Source organism: Dreissena polymorpha, chromosome 6 (assembly GCF_020536995.1).
Source record: "Dreissena polymorpha isolate Duluth1 chromosome 6, UMN_Dpol_1.0, whole genome shotgun sequence".
NCBI classification, from domain to species: domain Eukaryota; kingdom Metazoa; phylum Mollusca; class Bivalvia; order Myida; family Dreissenidae; genus Dreissena; species Dreissena polymorpha.
Window position 1 is genome coordinate 60,434,864 of NC_068360.1, and position 21,368 is coordinate 60,456,231.

General features: G+C 34.3%; 2 protein-coding genes across 6 annotated transcripts in view; both read right to left on the reverse strand.

Annotated features, from left to right (window-relative positions):
- The window catches only part of LOC127834236 (paired amphipathic helix protein Sin3a-like), a 66,130-nt gene extending 60,964 nt beyond the window's left edge, over positions 1–5,166 (reverse strand). The window contains exons 1-3 of one of the 5 annotated variants that reach the window (XM_052359914.1): positions 5,042–5,166; positions 2,694–2,906; positions 2,225–2,345 (exon numbers count right to left, since the gene is read on the reverse strand). In XM_052359914.1, the coding sequence (XP_052215874.1) occupies positions 2,225–2,345; positions 2,694–2,866 (294 nt within the window). In that variant the 5' untranslated portion in view covers positions 2,867–2,906; positions 5,042–5,166. Of the gene's footprint in view, positions 1–2,224; positions 2,346–2,693; positions 2,907–4,122; positions 4,367–4,577; positions 4,597–5,041 lie in introns of those variants that run through there. The other 4 variants (XM_052359916.1, XM_052359913.1, XM_052359917.1 and 1 more) reach the window with 4 other exon arrangements.
- A 1,998-nt stretch (positions 5,167–7,164) lies between these two features.
- LOC127835433 (tight junction protein ZO-1-like) overlaps positions 7,165–21,368 on the reverse strand; it is a 105,958-nt gene continuing 91,754 nt past the window's right edge. Inside the window, exons 33-37 of the mRNA XM_052361861.1 lie at positions 19,729–19,908; positions 16,582–16,911; positions 14,839–15,050; positions 13,918–14,061; positions 7,165–13,104 (exon numbers count right to left, since the gene is read on the reverse strand). Coding sequence (XP_052217821.1) covers positions 13,001–13,104; positions 13,918–14,061; positions 14,839–15,050; positions 16,582–16,911; positions 19,729–19,908 — 970 coding nt within the window. The 3' untranslated portion in view covers positions 7,165–13,000. The remainder of the gene's footprint in view (positions 13,105–13,917; positions 14,062–14,838; positions 15,051–16,581; positions 16,912–19,728; positions 19,909–21,368) is intronic.

Below are 21,368 nucleotides of genomic sequence, written 5' to 3' on the forward strand. Positions count from 1 at the left end.
ATGACAATACAGTCAATCTCAACTATGCATGGCCCCATTACCCACCCTGGGGCGCCCCGCCCACATAGACCACACCCACCCAAAATTGCCTTTTACTATAATTTCTTCATTTCTACACCGATTCACTTCAAATTGATACTGAACCTCTCTTATGACAATACGGTCAATCTCAACTATGCATGGCACAATTACCAACCCTGGGGCGCCCTGCCCACATATGTCACACCCACCCAAAATTGCCTTTTACTATAACTTCTTCATTTCTACACCAATTCACTTCTAATTGATGATGAACTTCTCTTATGACAATACGGTCAATCTCAGCTATGCATGGCCCCATTACCAACCCTGGGGCACACCTAGGTCAAACATTCGGCGTGGGGATACGCGTCGGCCTCTGCCGCGCCATTTCTAGTTTAGTTTTAGTGCAGATTTGTTCATACGACACAAAGACAAAATATTGTTTTACGGATCATTTCGGCTTACAGGACTGGGTGGGTCACGTAAGAATATCGAATATAAAATATATTTTTATAAACAACTGGTAGCAAGGTGAGTTGCAGATAATTGATCAGTAACCACATTTTAACTAACTATTTTGACCTGTTAATTCTTTTCAGCTCAATTCAACAGTGCAAAATGCCCATAATATCACTTTAAGCATGAGCACGATGATTCTCGATACTGTTAATAATCGAATCAAATAGCAATGCCCGACAGACCACTAAAACAGGTTTGTTCTCGTGTGGCCGGTTGACTCATATGTTTAAATTTCACTTCCATTCTTCTTTTGGTTTTCTGTTTTGTATCTATAGGTTTATGACCAGCAATATGTTATAATGTAAAATAAGCCGCGAAAACTCCCCGTAACATCCCGTACTGCGTGTGATGCAGCTAAGAACTGCACAGAAAAAGACATTCGCTATCCTTGATCTCATTCATTAAACTATTTACGCCGTATATCTTTTTTAAAGATATTTCTTGTTCCCAATGTCATTGTTTATCGCACTATTTTTCCTAATTTCATGGTTTATTGTGCTTATTTTCCCTATTCAAATGGCACAGGCTGTAACAAATAAAAGCAACAAGAGATGTGTTTGTCAGAAACACAATGCCCCCTATTGCGCCGCTCTGAAATAAAATTTCAATATATCATTTGGCAGGTTTAGAAATAATCTCCCCTTTAAAGCTTATAACTTCTCTTGAATTGTATTTTTTTTACTTTTGACCTTGACCTTTCACAACTCAAAATGTGCAGCTTCATGAGATACACATGCATGCCAAAAATCAAGTTTCTATCTTCAGTATTGCAAAAGTTATGGCCAATATTAAAGTTTTCGGACGGACGGACAGACAGACAGTTCAACTGCTATATTCCATCCTACGGGGGCATAAAAATATCACTGTAATACAAATGTCAGTTTATCAAGGGAATTGATACCTCATATTGGCTTACTTGAATGTTTTATCAGTAAAGCCATTATGCTTTGATGCTTTGAGACAACCCATATAATTGATTTCCCTTCCTGTGGATCATTGCCATCAGCATTTATATAGCTTTCCTCCATCTTAAGTTTTTTATTGTTAATAATTTAATTCAGTCAATAACAAGAGATGTGTTCGTCAGAAACACAATGCCCCCTATTGCGCCGCTTTGAACAAAAAATATTACTTTTTTTACCTTTGACCTTGAAGGATGACCTTGACCTTGAACTTCCACCACTCAAAATGTGTAGCTTAGTGAGATACACATGCAAGCCAAATATCAAGTTGCTATCTTAAATAGTGAAAAAGTTATGGGCAATGTTAAAGTTTTTGGACGGACGGACAGACGCCATAAATTATACATTTGACCTTGAAGGATGACCTTCACCTTTCACCACTGAAAATGTGCAGCTCCGTGAGATGCACATGAATGCCAAATATCAAGTTGCTATCTTCAATATTGAAAAAGTTTTGGCCATTAAAAGTTTTCGGACGGGCGGACAGACTGACATTCACACATACTGACAGACAGTTCAACTGCTATATGGCACCCTACCGGGTGCATAAAAATACAATTTTGTACCAAAATTATGACCAAGGTACACACAATAAAACCTTTAATTCCAGTGGCAGTACATGCGTTCTCTGTTCAAACGTTTCTAATTTGAGAAAACTTTAACAATTTACGTAGTTTTAAATAGTTTTATATTACCTTAATATAGTTTAAAAATAAGTATACCTGTGCAGGTGTTGGGTGTGCTCCGCCCAGCCCATGCCCCGGGGTCATACCACCAGCCCCAGGGCCTGATATCCCCCCTGGAAGCTGAATAGGGGCCTGATGGGCATGTCCGGCAGCCCCACTGAAATCACAAGGTAACGTAGGTTGGTAAACTATAACAAAATTGTCAAACACTAGCAGTCTATTTAGAAACTATTAAAGGAATAGAGGTCCTTGTGCTACCCAACATTATACCTCATTAAAATATTGTAAATTTCAAAATATTTAAAAACAACTTATTCAAGGGAAAAGGTCTTCTTTTAAACAATTTTAAGACAAAACTAAATTTGGTCAAACGTATTGTCCTTACAAAAGTGTATTGCTTGAAATCAATCTACAGAGGATTTGTTTACACCTTAGTTAGCTGCAAGATGAATCTCAAAATGAACATCCTTTTTCAAATTATCTTTTAATTAACAAAAATATTTACGCGAAATTCTGTAAGCCAGGAAACTGTAGTCCACCTGACATCACTTCAGACTCAAACCTTGGACCACCTCCAAGCCCAGCACTTTGAATCAATCTTCCAGCGCTAAGAACTTGGTTAATCTCCCCTTGAGTGACTCTACGCCCCGCGTTGTCTTCAATGTGTGGTCTTTGCATTATATTAATGCATGGTGACTATGATACTAATAGAAGTAACCTGAAAATATGAAAGACTTCAGTGAAGCGTTTAAAGGGCAGGACAAATCTTAACCTGCACACAACAGCGGCGCACTGGACACACACATTATACTGACATAGAGAGTAATCAGGGATAGAAATTAACAGATGCCTGTAAGCCCAGGGTTAGCAACTCAGATTCAGACCTTGATACTTTGAGTTTGAACGGGTTAAACGTCTTTTTGTAAAGCTTGAAAAATAAAATGTACACACTGTAAAATGTACACACTTCAGTGTTAAAATTTTGTGCGCCTTTGTTTTTAAAGCTTTAACGGACAGACACTGACCAGGATTTTTTTCCCACTTTTTGGGAAGATAGCCCATGGCTTTGGAATTGGGAATTTTATCGGCATTTTCATGAAATTGGGAAAATAAAAATCATTAGCCTTTTTATTCCAAACAAAAAGTCCACTGATTAGGGAAATACTAAATTTGATATAACTCTTTATAATCATTCTAATTAAAAGAACACATTCATATAATACTTTGTTAGATGTAATTGAATTAAAATTGAGATAAAATACGCATTAGACACCTCTTTAAAAAAAATAATTTTTTTTTGGAAATTGGGAATTTTAGGTCACATTTTGGGAAAAAAGTATACTTTTTGGGATTGGGAACATAGCCAAATTTCGGCTATAAAATCGGGCCACAAAAAACCCTGCTGACCTCTTGCGTTTTGGTTGCTTGTGTATTGCTTGAATTAGATTTTCATCTAGGAATTTGGAGACAATTATTTGTAAAATCACCACTTCCGAGAGCGAAAACGGGTAAACACTTTCACTGTTTCGTTGCTTATGGCGACAATGACGATTAACAGCATAACAACTAAAGTAGTTTTGTTAAATTAATTTCTTCCAGCATTACAGAATATCATGTTTCATTTCAATCATGAGAATATAGTTTATGATACTTTAAGGTGACCATGATGTTAAGACACTTTAAATGTTACATATATTGTATTGTTATTGTTATCATGGATACAAATTCGTAAAAACTACTTTAAGCAACTTATTGCTTCGAGTCGCTGAATGTCCTGCAACCTCTGAATAAATTTGTTGTTGAACTTTAATGGTGAACTGTTGCCCACAGACTATTGACACTGTTAGTGTTACCTTTCCAGTTTCATTTTAATTTGTTATTCAAAAAAAATTGAAACATCACCATTTAAACAAACAATTGAAATATTTACTTACCTGTTGACGCACGCCTTATTTATGATAAGAATTAATTAACAATTGCGTCAAATTAAAACAAAATCGTGTAAAATAACATTACATTTTCTTGAACAAATGGCGAACTACAAATCCTTTATACACATCTTTTGGACTATCCCATGTGAGTATTTCATGTTATATGCAATATTGGACGGCAAAAAGATTCAACATAAATAACACATACAATGCGTCCAGATAGATACGCTTACTTATTTATCTCAATAAAATGTCTTTGAAATCACAATATTCATACAATATAACAAAACCCCATTTAAGACAAAAATTAACTGCATGTAACCTCCCCTAAAGTGTAAAGTAAACTCGCCCTGTGTAAACAACCAGCCACTTCCGTTCGCGCTAAATTTAACCTAGACACAATATTTTGACAGTTTAGACAAATAGACGCTTTAAAAATTACTTCCCATCACAAATACCTTTCGATACCTATTATATATGCCATACTGTTCCAAAATTACGTGACAATTAGGGCTAATATACTGAAAAAATGATAAAAAGTATCGTATTGTTCGCCGACCTAGTTACACACAAAATATGCAAGCGTCTACTCCGTGTGTATATTAATGTTTACAACATCTAACGCCAGGTTATTTCGAAGACGTCTATGTAAAAAACGTAAGATACGAAGCAATAAGAATGAAATTAACAAAATTAACAAAATGCACATATAACTTGTTTTGAACCGTTGTGCATCTCATTCAACTTTGCTGTAAGGTGTTTTGACAACTCGTCTCTTCAAATGAAAATGGAACGGAATCCCCTAAAAAAATAAGCGGCCGAAATCCATGAAAGTATTATTTTTAACAAATGCAGCGCAAAAATACTCTTAATCAAGCTTTTTAAAATGTGTTTACATTATTGTTCAAGAACAAATACTTACACAATTCGTCAGATGATACAGATATTTGCCGATATTCCGAACGAACTTTTGTAAGTCATAACAAATCGTAGGGAATACCTTTTGACAGTTGACGTCATTACTTGTAAACCAATCGAAATGGCAATTTGCCTTTTTATGCAAAACAGGTTATGCATAAAACCAGCTAACTTTCGATTTGGTGAATATTGTTGTCGACCTGATAGGTTACACACCAACTTATACAAGGTACTACTAATTATTATTTGTCTATTTCAGTAGATTTCAAATTCTACAAAATATAGAACGATCGGCGAATAGGTGTAATTTTAGAAGGAAATGCATATGTCTTTCTTAATTTTCATAAAAGTTGAATCAGAACCTGCATTAAAGGGGCATATCAACAATATTTCAACCATATTTGGGAAACAGAGCTCAGTTCAATTGTTCATATACATTTGATGAAATAGTAAAGAACTCAAAAACGCAACACATCAAAAAAGGTTTCAAATTGAAAGATATTAATTAAACATTTGTTTAATAACAAGCTTGGTCTGCATGTTAGCTATCTAAACACACCACATTCACATATTTTCTTCACAGAAACACAATATTTTTAGAGGGAAACCGTTTTTTAACTTCAAATTAAAATGATCTTGACTTTGATCCAACTGGTCAGAAATGTAATACCAATGTAGGTCTGCATGTAAGCTACCAACACAGAATTTCAGAACAATAACCTGATAAAAACTAAAGCTATTGAAAGAAAACCTTTTATATTTCTAAAAACAGTTACCTTGACCATGACCCAACCAGAATTCAAAGCTATAGGTAAACATGTAACTTATCAGCTATCCGCACACACACAATGTCAGTGCAAATTCATAGTCATTTATCAGAAACAGATTTGTCTGTTTTAGTAACAAGCCCTGTTACACAAAAAATTATCAATTCAATACTAAGCTAGGTTTCCAAGCAATTGGCTTTCTTTATTGCAATTTCATTACGATCAGTCAATCAAAACTAAGTTACTGATATTGAGTGGGAAAAACCTGTTTACCCCCGCTTGCCATTGATTCTCAACTTGAAAGAAAATCTGCTTTCATATATAAAGATTCCAACAAAATATGTTTTGCAACACACCTCCAGTGAGATTTGCACTAAAGCCTACAAAAATTGCGCTCCTCAAAGAGTATTTTGCATTACACTTTTATGAGCATAAAATTTTAAAACATATTTTCAACATCTTGTCCTGTGCCTAAGGACTTTGTAGTTTTCTTTAATATAAACATTGTAATTATGAAAATAAATATTAAACTGAGCGTTTATATGAATTCTAAATAAACTGATGTAAGCAAGCCATGTATTTATACAAATTTTAATGAAAACAACCACAGAAGGGAATCCCGTATTTTTTTTATATTTTTCTATTATAGCAAATATATATAAAATGAAAATAAAATATACGGGATTCCCTCCTGTGAAAACAACAGGAGCACTCCAAATCAGTTGATCTCTTCAAATATATAAAGCTTTCATAATTCTTTGGATTTCTGATGATTACTCATACATGAACACATATTTTCAATATTATATACTATTATTATGTCCATGTCAGTTATTTCTATATACACATGTAATGTGTTCACTTGTCTCTATTTTGTAAATTTGTGATGAAGCTATATTGGAAAATAGTGTTCACCAATCTGTGAACAATCCTTTTAATCATCATGTGTAATTGTTCCTTTGTTTAGTTATGATTAGATCATACCTACCGGGTATTTATTCTAGCTCGATTGCATGAAAACTTCATTGAGGCACTCTTGAGTAAATTTCCTTGGAAGAACCAATACTTGTTGTTTTAAGACAATATCTTGAAGATATTCCCAGAGATGGAATCAAACTGTAGACCTCTTGATCCCTCATTTGAACACTATACCCACTACGCCATGATAGCACTTATTGGTTTGGCTTCGATACAAGATCAAAAACAAGACGGCCATGATGGCGTGAAGCTCTCTCTTGATTTACGCCAATTATCAAACCTTGGAATCAAAGCTGTGATCCTATGATTTCTAGCCCAGTGATCCACCAACTGAACTTATTAGTTTTGTGTATGCATATTAATCAAGAAAGCAAACACCAGATCATTTTTTGTGTTATTTTTTTCATTCTTTCATTAATACATGTACTTATACAATTTTATTGGTAAAATATATGTATATGTATATATGCAAAATGGGCAGGGTCAACGTAAAAACACACACATGCATTATCACTATAGGGAGTTACTGAAATTGTTAAATGTACAAAGAAATCAACCAGACAAAGGTTTATATTTAGTACAAAAATAAGATTACATATACAAATATAGTACTATTCACAAACACAGGCTAATGATATGAAATGAAATGTTTGTATTCAAAATAATTCATAAATACATTTATGACAAAAAAGGTCCAAATGAATGCACTTCATCTTTAAAGGGAGGTTAACTGTGGCACATTTACCGGTAGTGTTTTCAGGTAGATGTTTAAATATTGTATTTGATACGGAATGTTCAACAGAAAAAATAGTTTCCTGTTTTATCAACAAGAATAAATTGAATTGGCAAAATAAATCTGTTGATAGATGTCCTACTGGCTGAAAAGTGTCGTAACCAAATGTTATCAAATTTTAAAGAAAAAGACATTAATGAACCGGTAAGTGTCCACTGTACATGAATTGAAAGCTGTATTTGTACATGAATTGAAAGATGTATTTATCATGTTAAAATCTTTCATAAGCATATGTATTAAAAACTCACACCATGCTACATGTTTTATAAACTAGATCTATTTGCACCAATAATGAAAATCGCTAGATAAAAAAAACAACAACATATATAGCTGTCACAAAATATATATATCTGACTTTTATATACATTAGGCGTATATAATTTGATGACGAATGAAGCAAAAATAAGCTACAAGTCATATAGTAATTTTCTTGCATGCAAAATTTCTTCCTTTAAACAAGCGCATCGCATAACAGGTTCCACGCTCGGCTGCGAAAGCTTGTCAGAATATATTTTTTTTAGAGGTCAGTGACCTTTACCTTTGACCTAGTGACCCAAAAATGGGTGTGGCGTGTAGAACTCATAATGGTGCATCTACATATGAAGTTTCAAAGTTGTAGATGGAAACACTTTGATTTTAGAGCCAATGTTAAGGTTTAAGCACGACGCCTACGGCGGACGGCGGACGACGAGCTGGCTATGACAATACCTCAGGTTTTCTCCGAAAACAGCCGAGCTAATAAAAATCACAAAATTTAAAGCACCTTTGCACAGAAAATAATTTGAAGAATTTTAAAAAGGTCATCTGTCATAATGAAAGTTATCTATGTTTATTACACTGAAAACTTTTATTTGCAATAAAGATCCCTTAATTGTGTTTTTTCATAAGCTCTTTGTACACATTAGGGATGAATCCTCAAATCATATTTGAATATTCCTTTTTTCTCATTCCAAAATTAGAAAGTATTTGGAACTGGAGTTTTATCAGCGCTGGAACCCATATTCACTAAAATATGCTATCTAATATTAACCATGGGAGATACAGTTAGAAATATCTTGTATTCATAAATGATTAATGAGAAATCTCATTGGTTCCCTGTCAATAGCTGCATGGAAATCCAATCAATCGAATGACACCCTATTTCAACTTGAACATGCAGACAGATTTTGTCTTGCCATTTTACAGTTGCCTGTCACTTTACCTGTCACTTTTACTGTAAGCCTTATGCTTCTTTGGTAATAACTAGTATCTTATCAAATAATTGTTGCTTTCCAGACCTCATTCAACTTTTGAAAATAAAAGTGTGATTTCATTGGCTCATCCAGCTTTATGAAAACAAAATTCTGTCAGCCAATTCTCCCAAGGGTATTATGTATTGACAACAGAATATATACTGTGGGATCCAAGATGGGGCTTAATATAGCAGTACTGAGACATCATGATATAAATTATACACTCTACAATTAAAACTATCCAACACAACCACTGACATGCGTAAATATGTATTACGCACACATTAAAAAAAATAAATAAACAGAACAATACCTGTGCTTGAGAAACACAATGCCCCCTACTGCACTTTGAAGATGCACAGCGGCTATTTTAGAGAAAATTGTCAAGTCTACGGCCCATTGCTCTGCAAAAAATGCATGAACCAGAACCAAAAACACATTTCAACTGTAAGTTATCTAGGTACACTCACATACAAAATTTCAGCTCAATATCTTATAGCGTTTCATAAAAAAAGTCAGGAAAATGGTTATTATTGAGAAAATTTCCAAGTCCAAGGCTCATAACTACTGGTATGCCAAAAATCAATGGACCGGAATAAAACTCACACTCCAACTGTAGGTTATGTAGGTAGACGCACATACCAAAAATCAGCTCAACAACAGAAAGCTTTGCATACAAATACTTTTGGAAAACGGTTACTATAGATAAAATTTTAAGTTCAAGACCCATAACTATGACAAAAATCCATGGACCGGAACGAAACTCACACTTCATCTGTAAGTCCTGCAGGCAGACGCACATACCAAAAATCAGCTCAAATTCTGAAAAGTTGCATAAAAAACCTGAGAAAAACGATTATTATAGAGAAAATTTCTTAGTTCAAGGCCCATAACTTCGCAAAAAATCAATGAACCGGAACAAAACTCATACTTCATCTGTAAGTCATGTACATAGTCTCGCACACCAAATATCAGGTCAATATCATAAAGAGTATCGGAAACAAGTCCCGAGAATGGAATTCCAGACGGACAGACAGACAGACACACGGACGGAGAGTCCGACTGCTATATGCAACCCTACCAAGGGCATAAAAATACATACACATACAGAAAAATATTGGCAATAAAATAAAATGTTAACACATACCTAATATCAATAACAACATGGTATATTCACAACAAAAGGTCCTTTGGAAGCAAAACTGTGGTATCAGAAAATATTGAATGGACAACCTTTTTATTCATAATCAAAAGAAATTCTGCATAAAGAATATTATTTGCTCCTTATTGTTATCTGTTAAAAACAACCCCTGTTTCGAGACCACTCTTTTTCATTGACTGTTGACATTTTGTGTTGTTTGTGTATGTGCAATTTTGTGATATGCCATGAAACAGTCAACAATTTTTAACGATCTTACTAAATCTTCAGCTGTTAATGTAAGTTGAACAGAAACAAATACTCAATTAACAAGAAAGCCAACAGTGCTCAGAAAATATGACCCGACAACTCTGAAAGTTCTCAATCGAACTTTTTATTCTCAACTTTAAATATCGTCCCATGAAATTCATAAATGAATCAATTGTGTTACTATGCTTATAAGGTCCTGCAGTACCTGAGGCTGCATTATATCAGGACCTTGAATGTGTCCCAGAACTCCGAACATATTATGAAAATGACTTCTCGAAACATACGAAAATTGGGACAAACATTGAATTGTTGCAGCCATTTCCAGCTTTTAACTTTGTACTGAAAGAACTTTAATTTTTGAGGAGTTGCTGAGTTGGCGAAAATGGAAACCCCGAGGGGAAAACCCCACATGTCCAGTTTGGTGACCACCAATCACATTCACTTGCCCCGGGACCAGGAAATGAACACAAATCACCATGTTCTAACCATGGAGCTGATTTGACAGCAGAAATTGCATAGATACCTTCCATTGGTTGGTTAATATTTTTTGTTAAGACTAAATTGTTGATTGTGATAATTTGAAGTCATTAAGCCATATATTCTGGCACTTTTTAAAAAGCACATAAAAGAGAAAAAAGAACAGTTTTGAGATGTATTTCGATGATATGAGTGTAAAAATACACTAAACACTAAGTTGTATTGGATATCCAACACAAAAATACACAAAAAGTAAATCCTTCTCAGACAATCATAAATTGCCTACCAAAGTTCAATTGTTAACATTAAAATACGTAAAATAGCACAACAATTGGCTCACTTATACATTGTAAATGTATTATGATACAAATAAACTCTGTAACATTTTGATGCATTTTGATAACTGAGAAATGTGTATACAACTGTAGTTTTCATTCACATAATAACTAGTTAACAATACCGGTATCAATACTTTAAACACAACAACCAAGTTCTTGATATGTGAACAATGTAGAATATTCTTTAAAGATACCTTTATAAAATTAACAAATATGACTTAAAGCAAAATTTATCAATGACAATTACGACAAAATGTTTTCTTTTCTAATATGTCCCAACAACCTTCTACTTGATTTAGAAACAAACTTATTTCCCAGTGAAAAACTGCTAACAAATAAACAAGCATTTACCGATACAAAGGTAAATATTGCAAATGTAAACTTGGGCCAAAATACATGAAGACATTTCTTTAAAAAATATTTTTGTCAATGACCTAAAAAGGGTTTGTGTATGCACATTTTTATTTCAGATAAGTTTATGAAGTACAATATTAAATGCACATGAAAATGTTTGGAAGAGATTATGTAAATGAAAAGATTTACTGTACATATTTTGAAATGTGCTGTAAGATGACCTATTCTATCAAAAACTGCAAAAATACTACAAAATTATAAGCGAGATCAATAAGTTGTTCTGAATATTTTGCAATTTACAAAGCATAAGTTGCTATTACTTTTAAAAGTATACATTGAACATCAAATCTTTGTTCATATAAAATCAACGAAATGCATTAAACTTGCTGCAAACAGTAAAAATCTATTTACAGAAATATATTCATTAAACTGTGATTTATAAAACATAACAAACATAAAGTATGATTTGTTAACATTGTTTAACAATTTACTGTTCATATTTTTTTAATCAAACATTTTTGCATATGATTATATATAATATATACATTTTGCAAATTTATCAGGCATATTCCAACACCCATTTGCTTATCAGCACTGATAATAATTCAAAGTATCAAAAACACAATCAACAATCAAATGTTTACACTCACAAAAAAGTGCATTAAATACATTCATAAAAATAATAAACTCTTTAATTATGTAAAAAAAGTAGCAGATATAACAGCAGTAATTAAGACAAGGAATGTTATTTCTAATTTTGGAAGACAATGTTAAAGCAACTAAAATGCAATATTATGTTTCTATGGGAACAATACTGTCTGGTCTGTAAAACAATATCTTAAAGATGTACATGTATACATGTATTCACACAATTGTAATTAAACAGGAATGTTATGTATGAAGTGAAACCAATGGTTAAATAAATAATTTTCTAATCAACTTTAAACATTTAGAATTTGTAAATGCAGGATTTATTGTCCTTAGAAAGATAAATCATAATAAAATAATAAAACATCATCTTATTCAGAGGGCGAAGTCTTCAAATTAAATGATAAAATTCTAACTAAGACTGGCTTTTTCAAAAACTAATTTATAAAAAAATATAACTACATGCAATCTGGAAATTCTCCTTTATAACTTCAAAAATACCCATCTTGACTGGTTTCTTTTGCTATGCAAACAACAATTCTGGACTGGTTTTTAACTTTCTTTGTTACTATATAAAAATATGTTATTATCAAACATAATTCTAGACTGGTTTCAAACTCTCAGACCAATTTCAACATTAAAATCTTCATGTTAGACAGGTGATTGTGAACTCTTCAGACCAGACAAAACTCTACAGTCAATCCACTGGCCTTAAAGACTGAGTTCAAGGAAAGTCTGTACTGCATGTGATACATTTGTGTATTCCACTCTGATGTAATGTTTCCCTGTAAACTCATTTTCTACAATCGTTAATCTTAGCTGACATGATTAATAGCTAATTTCAACACTATTCTCTGTATCAATCAATGTATTCAATATCAGCTGGGTACCAATACACATTGGTATAATACACTAGAGGGAGTGGGGCGTATACTCGAAGCGAAAAATTCATAAAATCATTTGCTCTTTCAAAAATGATCCACTAGGACTGACACACTGTTCTTGCCCACTCTGCTTTGCATTTGACCTTCCCTCTCAGCCAGAGTCATGTTCTGCCACTGGGTGGGCTGACCTGAAATAAAACAACATAACAGTTGGGCCTTGCTCTGGGAAAAAGGGGTTTAATGCATGTGCATAGTGTCATCCAAGATTAGCCTGTGCATTCCACACAGGCTAATCAGGTTAAGAAACTTTCTGCTTGTATGGTATAATTCATGTATTTAGGAAGTCTATTCTAAGCAAAAATCCAGTTTTGGCTAAAAGTGCATAGACAGAAGGTGACTGTACAGGTTAACCCTTTGAGCGCTGGAACCGAATTTTGATGGCCTTTGCAAACAGTTTGGATCCAGATGAGACGCCACAGAACGTGGTGTCTCATCTGGATCCAAACTGTTTGCTATTCTGATAGTGGTCTTTGACAAAAAGTGAAGAAAATGATGATTTTAGAAATTCAGCAGACGAAATTTTAGCAGACGATAAATATCCCAGCATGCAAAGGGTTAATCTGGGATGACACTTTACGCATACGCACATACATAAAACCCCGATTTCCCAGAGAGAGGCTAACTTTCACTGTTTATGTAACGTGAACTGTAACCATCATGCCTGAAAGACCCTTGCATGCCACATTGTCAGAAGGTTTTTTATAATCCAATTCAAACTTTTTTAAATATGAAATATTAAGCGAACATCGTTCCTCTGAATGTCAGCAGTCCACCACAGGCGGAAAGTTCACGTAATACATCCTGATTTTAAACGAGCATATAAAAAAACAAGGATTCTAAATAGTGGAATAAATAAGGTTTATCTTGTTCTCCGTTTGTCAAGAGAAATAATAGGAGAGCTGCTTAAGCCCTAAATACTTAACATGGAATCAATCACAGACCTGATGGCGAATCACTTGATTTCAGAGCAAAAGACCAGCTGTCTGGGTTCACAGAAGCACAGTGTGGTAGCCGCAATTCTACTGGCTGGTTGAACTTAAGACCATGTGGACCACACATCACTAGGGGAGATAATAAGGTCTCTCCTGAAAAGAAGAATTATGAGTTGAGTCCCTTGTTATTTCACCAAAATGATCAATGATTAAAGGAATAAACTGCTGCGCCATGAGCGCATGATACGCCCGTCGTTCGCCAATGAAGTAGTAAGGTAATAAATAACCCTTTGAATCATTTTTGTACTTCAGTTTATTTAATGAAATCACGAAATTTTGACGAACAAAGTCGCATAACTCTGGAACGACAATTCAGAATTCCGTCAAAAATGAAAGGGGATCAGGGTTTATGAATATTAAGATTGTGTTAAAATTTGAAAAAAATCCATCGAAGGATATTTGAGCTACGGTAGGACATTCAATGAAATCACGAAATTTTGACGAACAAAGTCCCATAACTCTGGAACGACAATTCAGAATTCCGTCAAAAACGAAAGGGGATCAGGGTTTATCAATATTAAGATTGTGTTAAAATTTGAAGAAAATCTGTCAAAGGATATTTGACGTAGCGTACGACATTAACAGACGGACGGACGGACGGACGGACGGACAGACGGACGGACAGACGGACGGTCATAGACGGGCGTATAAAAATAAGCACTATCGACCATACCTAACTAGGGTAGATAATTTATTTTTATTCCAAAAAAATGTAATGAAAAAAAACACATGACATATTTAAAATTACTTAAGCAGAAAAGAATTAATTTAAAAAATCATTTCAAAACATTATATTGGTAAAGTTAGTTCTCTACATTGTAAAGAAAAAGGACAATAAGGAAAGAGGGGGGCTTTACTCAGTTTCCCTACCTTTTTCCCTATCCAATGGGGGCAGTATGGAGTTATCGCGGCACACTTTGAAGTAGATCTCCTGGTCCTGATCTCCGCTCAGTGCCCCTGGAGGAATCACGATGCTGACACCGGTCTCCGGCGACTCCAGTACACCGCCCTGTTTGTTGAACAAGCCCCTGGCCGTTGCCACAACGGTGTGACTGTCATCCAGGTCCTGGGTAGGGTCAAACCTGGGCAGACAAATCATCATACATGTTTCAAATTTTGTAAAGTTATTCTGAAAAAAATTGTGAGCTTTTCTACAATAGTTTAAGTTATTCTGCAATTTTGAAAGCTATTTCAGAAAGTTATTCTGTAATTTGGATAGTCATTCTGCAATGCTACAAGGTGTTCTACAATATTGCATGTTTTCTACATTTGGTATATTTTTTTCTGCAATGCAGCAAAATATTCTGCATTAATAGAAAGCTAATATGCATTATTGAAAGCTATTTTGCCATTTTGCAAGTTATTATAAAATTTTGAACAAGCAATTTCCCAACCATTTCTAATAAACTAGTAAAAACAACCGTGTCAGTTATCAAATCAACAACAAATGTTCTTTATAATCAAATAGAAGTAATTAGCAAGTTTCAGAACAATATCATATTAAATTCATTGAAAATGACAGAAATTATTGAAATTAATATTATTTTCTATATGTTAATCTTTAATTGATTGTATACATATACAAACACATTTCTTGTTATTTTAAGCACTTTTCATGTTTTTTTTATTTCAACACGCATTCATTGTTAATGTTTACTTGCAATATTCATATCCACTTTTAAAGAATTTGTTACATGTAACCATGGTTGCTTTATTAAAAAAAAGGAACTCATGCTAGGGCAAATTTCAAATTATGTTAAGAACTGGGCAACTTGATAAAGTAGGAACTACATTTATTTTTTCTTGAATAAGCTTGAAGCTAGAAAACATTCTAGGCCCATATGCTAATGTGGTTTTAACCCTTTACCACTTAGATATGTATTTTGACACATTTGTAGTCCTGCAGAAAGTTAAATTTAATTAAAGTCCTTTCTTACAAGATTCAAATTTCAAAAGCTTTATTTCCAACCCTTAGATACTGATGAGCGGCAAACAGCATAAAACCAGAACAGACTGCGAGTTACTCGAAGGCTGTTTTGGTTTTATGTTGTTTGCACATAGCCATTGTCTCTTTGCTTCTGAGTGGGAAAGGTTTAACTGGTACATGTATTTTCTTTGTCCAAGGACGAGTACATTACATAATTATAGATTTCATGCAGTGAAAGGGATAGTCTGATTATCTTTGAATATTAAACATATTTGAAAATTCTAAAAGGAAATTCAAGTATATACATGAAATGTTTTTGCACTAAGACAACATTTGCAGTATAAGCTTTCAGATTTCCCAGACTAATGTGGACCTTGGGGACACTATTTTTACTAAAACGCATTGAAGGGGAATATTATAAGTAGTGTTATTGTTTGTTCTTATCATAAAAGGACATGCAACAAATGGATGGAAATAAGCATGCAACTACAGTGCCAATATTTGGGATTGACAAATTCGCCAAAACATCAATATTACAGTACTTTTTCCATATTTAAAGTAGACAACTTTCATGCATTTTGTAGGCAGCTGTTAAAGAATAAAAAATGTGTCAAACATTTGGAATCATGCCAGTTAAAGAATGCGGTCAAAATTTGGCATCATGCCAATTACTGCATTCCACATACCCTCCTCTAAGAATGACAGTGTCAGGAGTAGATACTGTCTCTGATTGGCTGTCTTGGTCAGGTGACTTCTGACCATTTTCTAATTGGTTCATTTTGTCTAAAAGCATGTCAAATGACTCAACAGCTTTATTTAAATGGTCCTCAAAACCATTGTGAGTTACAACCACATTTGATTGAAATGCACAATCATGTGACGTGTCATGTGACAAAACTGATGCATTTGATTGGTCCAATGAAGTCACGTGACCATTCACAGCGGTTTCATCCTCATTGTTTGAACTAGGCTCAGACGTTTCCAGCACAGCAGACAACCCATCACCAGAGCTTTTGCTGTATTAATTCAAACACACACACACTGAATACCGATTCATTGAATGGTATTTAACATTTATTTCGCTGTACACTGAATCCAAGTTTGAGTGTGAAATGTTATATGTCCTTAAATTTCTTTGTAAGAATATAGTTACCCACTTACATTTATGGACTACCTATCTAAAATGTAAAGAGAATATATTGGAAGTTAGACCAACGAAATAAAACTCTTGTTTGTGGTTTCCTACTAGCCTACCCTTGTTTGTGGTTTCCTACTAGCCCACCCTTGTTTGTGGTTTCCTACTAGCCCAACCTTGTTTGTGGTTTCCTACTAGCCCACCATTGTGGTTTCCTACTAGCCCACCATTGTTTGTGGTTTCCTACTAGCCCACCCTTGTTTGTGGTTTCCTACTAGCCCACCTTTGTGGTTTCCTACTAGCCCACCATTGTTTGTGGTTTCCTACTAGCCCACCATTGTTTGTGGTTTCCTACTAGCCCATCATTGTTTGTAGTTTCCTACTAGTCCACCATTGTTTGTGGTTTCCTACTAGGAGAGCAAATTTGTCACTACTGAAAAAACATTTTTTTAATCAATTCTTCTTTGTCATGTGTAATGTTTCAGAAGATTATATAAGTTTTCTGTAGAATTCAGGTATTTTTCTTTAAGTTGATAAATTATCTGCATAGCTTAGACACCTGCTGTTTATGTCATATAGAAATTTAATTTTATTGTGCATTATAGACAATCCTTACAACAATTAATTTAATTGCAATTACCTATTTAATTATTTTTTTGCAATAAATTAAGAAACAAGAAACCGTCGGAGACGGGTGATGCTCCCCAAAGTTTTTTTTGTCACAATATTGCACTTTATATTCAGATAAAAGGAAACGTCTTGAGGGGCATAACTTTGGACAAAATAATACGATGGATGGTTTAGCAACTTTCAAATTTCAAAGGGCAATAACTCTCTAAATAAATCATTTAACCAGAACCCACAAATAACATGCACATCTCCTCAAGGTAGTTAAGCTTCCAATAAAGCTTCATTGAATTCCAGTCAGTAGTTGGGGAAAAATAGCCCGGACAAGAATTGCACTTTATGTACAGTTTATAGAAAATTTCAAAGGGCCATAACTTTGTGAAAAATCATGCGACCATAACCGGCTGATAATATGCACATCTCCTGTTGGTAGTGAAGCTTCCCATAGTTTCATTGAATTCCCGTAATATGTTGCTGAGAAATAGCTCGGACAAGAATTGCACTTTATGTACAATGGAAAATTTCAAAGGGCCATAACTCTGTGAAAAATCATCCGACGAGAACAGGCTGATAATATGCACATCTCCTCTTGGTAGTGAAGCTTCCCATAAAGTTTCATTGAATTCCCGTAATAAGTTGCTGAGAAATAGCTCGGACAAGAATTGCACTATATGAACAATGGAAAATTTCAAACGGCCATAACTCTGTAAAAAAACATCGGACCAGAACCGGCTGATAATATGCACATCTCCTCTTGGTAGTGAAGCTTCCCATAAAGTTTCATTGAATTCCAGTCATTAGTTGCTGAGAAATAGCCCTGACAAGAATTGCACTATATGTACAGTTAATGGAAAATTTCAAAGGGCCATAACTGTGTGAAAAATTATCCGACCAGAACCGGCTGATAATATGCACATCTCCTCTTGGTAGTGAAGCTTCCCATAAAGTTTAATTGAATGCCGGTTATTCATTGCTGAGAAATAGCCCGGACAAGAATTGCACTATATGTACAATGGAAAAATTTCAAAGGGCCATAACTCTGTGAAAAATCATCTGACCAGAACCCGCTGATAATATGCACATCTCCTCTTGGCAGTGAAGCTTCCCATAAAGTTTCATTGAATTCTGGTCATTAGTTGCTGAGAAATAGTTGTGACAAGAATTGCACTATATGTACAGTTAATGGAAAATTTCAAAGGGCCATAACTCTGTGAAAAATCATCCAACGAGAACCCGCTGATAATATGTGCATCTCCTATTGGTAGTGAAGCTTTTCCCATAAAGTTTCAATGAATTCCGGTCATTAGTTGCTGAGAAATAGCCCGGACAAGAATTGCACTTTATGTACAATGGAAAATTTTAAAGGGCCATAACTCTGTGAAAAATCATCCAACCAGAACCCGCTGATAATATGCACATCTCTTGGCAGTGAAGCTTCCCATAAAGTTTCATTGAATTCAGGTCATTAGTTGCTGGAAAATAGCCCGGACAAAAATTGCACTATATGTACAGTTAATGGAAAATTTTAAAGGGCCATAACTCTGTGAAAAATCATCTGACCAGAACCCGCTGATAATATGCACATCTCCTGTTGGTAGTGAAGCTTCCCATAAAGTTTCATTGAATTTCGGTCATTAGTTCTGAGAAATAGCACGGACAAAAATTGTGCATGGACAGACGGACGGACAGAGGGACAGACGAAGCGGCGACTATATGCTCCCCCCCCCCCCCCCCAATTTTTTGGGGGGAGCATAAAAAAGAATTTGTGTAACACTAGTGCCAATTAATACAACCCGAATGTTCCAATATTTAGCATGATGTAATAGATTTTTTTAAAAGGATGATAACACTTGCAATGCACGACTCAATATCCGAAAGAACAATGTCTGCATGTTTGAATGTTGTATGTTGAGAAGTGTAGGAGTACACTAAAAGAGAATTTGTGTCAACTCAAAGAAAGGCAGACAGAATTGTCCATTCCAGTAAACCCCCTTAACTCAAACGACTTCCAAGAATAACTGGTAATCAATGGAAAACAAACAGTTTTGTAAACTTGGCCTTACAACTTTACCTGGGCAATGGCTGAGAATCCTGACCCAGTTTAACAGGAGATTTTGGCCCCAAACCCAGTTCGCCCGCTTTCCCGAACGAGGACAGCGGAGATGCCTTGCTGTATGACTCAAACGCACTTCCAGTCTGTGAACTACCAGAGCCTGCCCGCATGTGGTTCACATCCGTGTCACGCGGGTCCCTGCCAGATAGAAATTGAGTCCTTTTCTAGAAAAACTGGTCTGAATGCATTTGCGTAAAGTGTCGTCCCTGATTAGCCTGTGCAGTCTGCGCAAGGAAAACACTCTCCGCCTAGACTGGATTTTTGCTATGAAAAGAGTTCCTTTAAAACAAATCAAAAACCCAAATAAAAGCAGACAGAGCCGTCTCTTATTAGCCTGGTAAGCTGCATTGCCTAGTCTGGGACGACACTTTACGCACATGAATTAAGCCAAGCTTTGCTAGAATGAGGCTAAATTATGAATATAAGGTATAACATGAACTATTGTCAATCACAATTTAGCAAATATTAACATGGGTATGACTTATGTGTAAAAGTATAAAACAATAAATTGATACTTTATATAAGTTAATTAATATCAATAAATAATTAAAACTTCTGGTAACATTAATATTATCATTTTTAACTTCAGCCAAAATCTTATTATCAATTTTTACTTCAGTAAGACGCAATTAAAAAAAGTTCAGCAAACCTTCTTATGGACACACAAATACTTCAGCAAAAAATTTGTATAGACTTTCATTGTTTTCCATTACCAACACAACAATCAATTATTGCTTATAATCTTTGAAGCAATAACAAATTCAATTGAGCCAAATATTTAGAAAACTTTTTAACCAAAAACGTTTATTTTCAAAACTGTAGAAAAAATAGTATTATTGTAAACAAATATTTAAAAAATCAGAATTATAATAAAATACATAAATTTAACTTTTTATCAACGTCTCTTTTAGGAACACCAACTGTGATAACAAATAATTCCTGTAATAAACTTTAAATAATCAAACAGTATAATAAGAAAGGATATTTGATATTTGTTGGTTTCAATAGATTGTTGGTTTTGATTCACTAAGGGATCTTAGAAATTGCTGTGCATTACAGTTACCAATAATACATAATAGAAATTGTAGTGAACCAGAGTTACCAATTATAGATCACCAAAAGTTCCAAAAACACATCTGCAAAGCATAAAATAATTCTTTGTGTGGGATTCCTTGGGATTAAAAAATCTGGTTTATGGGTATATACAGATGTAGTTTATGTATAATTTTATGTGGGATGGACGGGGGCATATGCAATACTTCATAGAATTACTGCCATGCACATGTCACAATAAAATAATGAAGCAATAACTTGTGAAGTAATTAATTTTGAAATAAAAGGACTTAATGCTTTTTTAAATAGCACATTATATAGTTTTCATAAATCCACTCTGTGTGTAAAATGTTTGATATATCATGAAATGTACCGGTATTCATTATAAAATATTAAGGCACAAAAAGCACCCAATCAAAGCAAGCTAACATGTAACTTCTAACCAGCAGCAGTTACACAAAACACACACAAAAACCTTCAAACCAATCACAAACATGCTTACAGCTTTAGTAAATTTGAGGAAACCAATCACAATCAGTTTTACA